The 7,213-nt window shown below is 30.8% G+C and overlaps 1 protein-coding gene across 6 annotated transcripts; it reads right to left on the minus strand.

The window, feature by feature from the left end:
- Positions 1-3,545: 3,545 nt before the first annotated feature.
- On the minus strand, positions 3,546-5,961 carry LOC148771782 (protein BONZAI 1-like). 6 transcript variants are annotated; one of them, XR_016030297.1, is made up of 6 exons: positions 5,602-5,961; positions 4,966-5,170; positions 4,414-4,459; positions 4,238-4,314; positions 4,002-4,139; positions 3,546-3,720 (listed from the first exon to the last, which is right to left on the minus strand). XR_016030297.1 is itself a non-coding variant. In XM_088815516.1 (5 exons), the coding sequence occupies exons 3-5, from the start codon at positions 4,340-4,342 to the stop codon at positions 3,682-3,684; spliced, it is 282 nt and encodes a 93-aa protein (XP_088671642.1). In that variant the 5' UTR covers positions 4,343-4,413; positions 4,966-5,190; positions 5,602-5,961; the 3' UTR covers positions 3,546-3,681. The 6 variants fall into 6 exon arrangements, 2 of the variants coding, with proteins under 2 accessions (XP_088671642.1, XP_088671643.1); XR_016030296.1 differs by having other exon boundaries at positions 4,414-4,456; positions 4,966-5,190; XR_016030294.1 differs by having other exon boundaries at positions 4,966-5,190.
- Positions 5,962-7,213: the final 1,252 nt, after the last annotated feature.

Raw genomic sequence — 7,213 nt, forward strand, 5'->3', positions numbered from 1 at the left:
AAATTTTCCGATTTATTTTTTATCTCGACATTGTGGCACCTTTTTTTGCGTTTGCGAATTAGCTATATATCTTTCTAATGGATTATTGCAAATTTCTTGTTATTTTCCAGGAATGTATCGAATCTCTACGATGGAACTGAAAATCGTTCTTAAAATTTGTCTCAACAAGGACTTCGGGATCGAACGAAGTCGAGATAATACCGAGTGATGGAGCGAGAATGAAGTGAGTACTATACATTTTATAAATCACAATCGTAACTCTGTTCTTTGATTTAACCTTGTTGATTAAAATTCACAAATTTCGAGAATGTGCGCTGTCAACAAACGACGCCGTGACCCATGATGAGACATACCGTCGCGATTCTCCCTCGTGAAGATGGTGGCGATTGTGAGAAAAAAAGTAAGAAAAAGATGGGAATTGTGAATAAGTAATTAGAGAGAGAGAGAGAGAATTATTTGATTAGAGAGTGAATTATTTAATTTAGTTTAGTGTGTATTTTTTAGAGAGAGACTGGAGAATTCTTTTAAGGGTTAAATACATTTATGCGCCTAAAATATATCTCATGTATCATTACACTTACCCTCAAGTACTATTAAATTTGTATTTTAAAATTTAATACATTTCTAATTTTATGTTCTATTGGATGAAATAATAAAAAGAATAGTCAAATTATATTATTAAAAATATCCATCGAAAAAATGCAACATTTTGAAGATTTAAAATGTTGTGTTGCACTGGTAAAATATTTAATAACATGACATCTAATTGGATCAAATAAAATTTCTACATCATTAGTTTCATAAAATGTCTATGCAATGTATTTATAATAAATCTTAAGAAATCACCCAAGAAAATCTTATTTGGTTCATTAATTTTTAAATGTTTTCTCGTTCATAATTATAATATATATATATATATATATATATATATATATATATATATATATATATATATATATATATATATATATATATATATATATATATATATATATATATATATATATATATATATGATTCTCGTTCATAAAATGTCTATGCAATGTATTATTTATTTTCAGTACAATATAATTTTGGTTACATGTTAATTTTATATGATAAATAATAGTTAAAATTTTATTTTATAATATAATATGAATTATACTTATTTACTTTCTAGACTCAAAATTACGTATCTTGTAGACTAAGCATCCATACTCGATATTGTTGAGACTCGCTAGGACAGTTGTTCTCATTTTTTGAAATTTTGCACCAATATATGCACGAAACATAGGTGACGTACCCGTCGAGCGGTTTATGGAGTGCATGCGTTAGCTAAGCCAGCTGTCCTAATTTTGCACCAATTAATGCACGACACATAGGTGCGGTGTGTGTCAAAAGTTTTTTATTATTTTTTTATTAATGTTTCATTTTTTTATGAAATGAATGCTTAGTATGTGTCAATGCAATAAAAAAATCTGATTCATTACGTTTTGGCTATAATTTATGAATGTAAAAAAAGGATAGTTTATGAGGTATTTTGCTTTAGTTTATAAGCATTTATAATTTAACGGCTAACGATGTATTCATATTGTTTTGACAATCAATTTTTTAAGCTAGTTTAAGACTTTAGTTTCTCCAATACACGTGCCTTGCTCAAGAAATTGATGAATTACCTTGGGCCTTTTGTGCACATATGTACTTTTATTAGGCATAATTTCGTAGTTTTCCTTACTCGATATCGTTGAGGATGGTTAGGACTGTGGATTTCATTTTTGGCAATTTTTCACCAATAAATGCACGACACATAGGTAACATACGTGTCAATCATTTTTTATTTATTTTTAATATTCGGGAAACACCTTTATCATTTCTTGTGAAATGAATGCCTAATATGTGTAGATGCATTACAAAATCATATTCATTACACTTTGGCTATAACTCATGAAAGTAAAAAAAGATAGTTTATGAGTATTCAAGTTTAGTTTATAGACATTTATAATTTAATGTTTCGTTGTTTTTCACAATCAATAAATAATGAGATATTCATATTATTTTGACAATCAAGTTTTCAGGATATTTTAGAGAATTTAAATTCTACAATGCACGTGTCATGGATAAGAAATTCATGAATTACTATGGGCCTTTCGTGCATATATGGGACAATCAAGTGTTGTTTCTACAGTAGCCACGACTATAGCAACGCTGTAATTTTGTCTCCACATTAGTAACACACATTGACGACGCAAATACCGTAGCTAAATATAGCGAGGGATTTAATCTCGTCGTAGCTAAAATTAGCGAGGCGCCGTTTAGCGATGGAGATGGCGACGGCGAAGTTCCGTTTCTAAGACGATGTTTGCGACAGATATATACTGGTTAGCGATGGATATGGACGTTGCTAAAACGCGTTTTTCTAGTAGTGCAGTTTTGTAATTTTTTATATTTCTTTTTAAACTTGTAATTTTTGTAGAATTGTTAGGAAACTCAATTTCTCCCAATTCTTATTCTTCAATTCTAGGGGTATTCACATGCTCATAAAATGTTTAAGGTGGCCCCTTGGTATATTTATATATGGAATAAAATATTTTCTTGGCAAAACTAAAATAAAATAAACAAAATTAAAACATTCACTTTAAAAGTTCCGTTATAAATAAGCCTATCATGGCATACTTATTCATAAAGTGGTCCAGACAAAAAATTCTTTTACAAAAAAATCCACACATTGTCCACAGATGTATAAAATACTACAATACCTCCCCCATTTTAATATGCTCTAATTTCATCATTTAGTTTAATTTAACCTCAATTTGACCACAAATTTCACAAATTATTCAATTTTGACCCAAAACTCAATTTTGAGTACAATTTCGCATGTCGCAGCCGTTGATCGCCGGTCAACATTGACTTTTTCTTTTTCTCTTTTCTCTCTTGATTTTTTCGCCGGTTTTTTGCGTTGACTCTTTCAATATTTTTTTTCTTCTTTCTACCGCCGCTGACCGGCGGTCAACGCCTTTCTCCGACGACGTTGACTCTTTTTTTCTGAATTTTTTTTCTTTAACATCTTTTTGCCCTGTTTAAACATTAATATTGGTGTGCTTCACAGTCATATTAACTATATTCACTACAAAAAAAGACACTTTTAGCAAGGAAAAAAATTGTCACAATAAGTGCCAAATTTGTCGCTAAAACTTATTGTAACGACAGATTTGTTACCTTTTGTTTGTCCTTTAAAGCTCGACGCTAGAAGTTTAGGTGACAAATTTTCTATATTCGTTACAAATGTATTTGTAACGACCTATGGTTTGTTACAATATCTCTATTTATGGTAACAACTTGATCCTCACTAAAACTATTTAGTATCGTTACAAGAAATAAATTCGTCACCAATAGTCAAATTTGGAGTAATATTTTATATATATTTGTAATAACAATATTCGTTACAAATACCTTATGTGACAATTTTTATCCTCACAAATACTCATGATTTATTAAAAAAAAAAATATTTCTGCTACCTATATAATTCTCACAAATACTATATAAATCCTTATACAAGCTTAAAATATAAAATATAAAACACAATAAATTTATAATTACATCCTTATACAAGCTTAAAATATAAAATACATCATGTTTTATTGTTTTTCTTTTTTTAAACAAAGAAAATATAAAACACAATAAATTCCTTTTTTTCTGCAACATCATGTTGCAATATCCACCATTGTATCTATTCCAAAAACCTGCAGACACAAGTACAATTCGACTGTATGTACCAGAATAATTTTAATGATACACATTACATAAGGACATACATGGAAATTAAGAACTAATATCATGAGAATAGAACAAATATTTTTAAAAGCACTGATAAGAATTCAGAATATGAGATTTAAGCAACCACTAAAGAAGCAATAAGAATTTCAAGTAATAGCTAGCTAGCCTAGACAACATTCATCTTAGCATCCAAAGTTTACGTTCTCGGTCCTTAACTAGAATATATATTAATATATATATTAATTACCTCACAATCGGATAAACTTCCATTCAAGTTGAAACAGTGAGATACTGAAGCATTGGGTATTCTTCCACCGAATCCCCAAGCAGGAAAACATTTGTCTGAATCGTAGAATTGTATCACCTCTCCAATCTCCATTATTGCCTACAAACGAGTTTTTGCATTATTTAACATATATAGCCCAAATCAAGATTGAAAAATATATTTGCACCTAAAATGTCGTGATTGTTCAGATGTGTTACCTGCTGATAGGCGTTTCTTTGACCTGAAGGATCAATGTAATGCAAAGAATTTGCATTTCTCGGATTTCCATTTGAAGCTGGAAAAAATATTGGAAGGATGAACATTATTAGGAAACTTCTAGAACCATCTAGAAAGTGGAAAAATTCAAGATTATGTGGAAGGCGGGGTTAATTACCTGTAAGACATAACAAAGTAAGTTGCAATTTTGAATGTAAAAGCTGCTGCAAGAAATAAACAACGAGCAATCCACATCATCCGTGCTCAATTGTCAAAATATGTTATCTAATAGTGCGGTATCAATATTTTTTAATGGATACAAGAGATAAGATATTGAGGTGAAATATGTGAATTTGCATAACATTTATATTGTCATGCTCATATGTGTACATTGCATATGAACTTTTGCTACCAATGTTGTTAGCAATTGATGTTATATACTGGTTATAAGGCTTTGTAAGCAACGAACACCTATATCAACTACATACGAATATTATTGAGAAATTCTTAAACTAGTGTTATAGTTTTCTCAAGCATTGCAAATTTACCATAACTACATACGAATATTATTGAGAAATTCTTAAACTAGTGTTATAGTTTTTTCAAGCATTGCAAATTTACCATATACGAAGTAATATATGGGTTGATCTTTTGAGTAATATGTACAAGTGATTAAATAGAGAAGATGATCCAAAACTAATACACCAAAAGCAATTTTTACTAGTTCTACCTTAAATTTTCGCTTTGCCAATTGTCATTCCGGCTTTGTCCAATCGCCGTTGCGACTTCGCCCAATCGCCGTTGCGGCTTCGCCCAATCGCCGTTGCAGCTCTGCCCAATCGCCGCTGCTGTTGCTACTTCGCCCAAAAACCATCTTCACCAATGCCCAATCTAAGCGTAGATGCATTCTCGGCCTCGTAATATCACAACTTCATCTACAATTCCACATAACACACTGACCCCAAAATATTAACACTACACATATAAAAGAGCCCCGAAAGATTGACTACAGAAACTGCCAGAATTGGCAGATTCAGACTCGCTCGTCTCCCACTTCAAACAGACCGTAAAACTCTATCAACAAGGGTAAAATTCAGAACATCTTTAAACTTCTCTTGCTATCTACTATTTTTTAAAAGAAACTGTTTTAAAATTCTAACTCTAAACCCCTCAAATTCTGCCCCAAAATCGAAGACGGCAAAAGGTTTATTATTTCTCAAATAACGCCGAAACAACTGTCAGATTAAAATTGGTTTTGTAGTTCGTATAATAGTCTGAATTTGGGGGAAAATAGTTATCCCTGCAGAATTTGGTCTGCTCTACAACTTTCTAGAAGAAATAAATTCGAAATTCAAAGTCTAATTACCTCTAATTTCGGCGACCACCAACACCTGAGACAACAGCCGTAAACCACCACCGGAAAATTAGCTTATGTCGAGGCTTCCTAACGATGTATCCTGCTCGCCAAAACTCCACCAAATCGGCTGTCAATTAACGATTTCTCCTCTTTATCAATTGAAACCCTAGCTCCCTTTTCCTTTGATTTGCTTTTAATTTCTCTGGATTCTCTTATGAATTCGAAAATCCTCTGAATTATATGTTATCTCCTACCCCAAATTTCAGAAGATATGGATAGGAAAAATCTTGGAGAAAGAAATTGAATGAAATAGGCAGCAAATAATTTAGGGGAAAATGAAAGAGGCATGACGAGAGGGAGTTTTGGGGGGAAAATGAAAGAGGCATGACGAGAGGGAGTTTTGGGGGGAAAAAAAGATTGAGGGGCTAAAATCGTGGGAGAGAGGGACTGGTTTGGGGGAAAGACAAAAGGAGCAGCCCCTTCGCTGGTTGATGTCGTGAGTTCTCTACTTGGAGATTTGGAGATCTCAAGTTATAATACTCAATGGGGGTGGGTATAGCCGTATAGGTTTCTGTAATATATATATATATATATATATATATATATTCTGACTAAATAAAAATTCCTATTAACTTGTTATTAATTATATGTTTTACTTATTTATTACGAAAAATAAAAATAAAAGGAAAAAAAGGGAAATTTTATCTTAATAAATTAGAATTTGATTATTTGTATCTTAAAAATAAAAATAAAAAATTTGTTGCTCCAGTATTTGAAAATAAAAATATCATGTGCATAGTGTGGATTCCATTAAGTTATTGTAATAGATTCAAATTTGTCACAAAAGAATAACAAGTTTTTGTGACAATATTATCACATTTGTAACGATTGTTTATCTTTGTCACTAGAAAATATTTTTTCGTAACAAAAATAAAGGTTTTGTAACAATATATTTGGTTGTCGCCAAATATTAGGTTTTTTGGTAACGAAATTCGTCTTTTGGTAACGACTTTATAGTAGCGTTACAAAACAATGAATGTTTCGTGACAAAAATTATAATTCGTTACGATAGACTACTTATTGTGACAAATTTTACAATTGTTACCATTGTTTCGTTATTTAAAAGCTCTTTTTTTGTAGTGATTACTATTAACTATATTACTATTTAACACAGTAATATTATTGTGTTAGACAGTAATATAGTTAATATTATTGTCAACCACATTAATATTACTGTATAAATGGGCCAAAATGTTCAAGAGAAAAAAAAAAAAAAAAAAAAAAAAAAAAAAAAAAAAAAAGTCAACGCCAGAGATCGGCGGTCAACTTCGGTTGACCGGCATTCAACGGCGCCGATGGTCGAAATTGGGTTAAGGGTCAAAATTGAATAATTTGTTAAATTTAGGGTCAAATTGAGATTAAATTGAATTACATGATGAAATTAGAGCATATTAAAATGTGAGAGAATATTTTAATCTTTTACAAACTTTTGAACATTGTCTGGATTTTTTTGTAAAATAGATTTTTGTATAGATCCCTTTATGAGTATGTAGTTTTACAAACTTTTGAACATTGTCTGGTTTTTTTGTAAAATAGATTTTTGTATAGATCCCTTTATGAA

Source organism: Erythranthe guttata, chromosome 3 (genome assembly GCF_056151865.1).
Source record: "Erythranthe guttata isolate IM_541 chromosome 3, IM_541, whole genome shotgun sequence".
NCBI classification, from domain to species: Eukaryota; Viridiplantae; Streptophyta; class Magnoliopsida; order Lamiales; family Phrymaceae; genus Erythranthe; species Erythranthe guttata.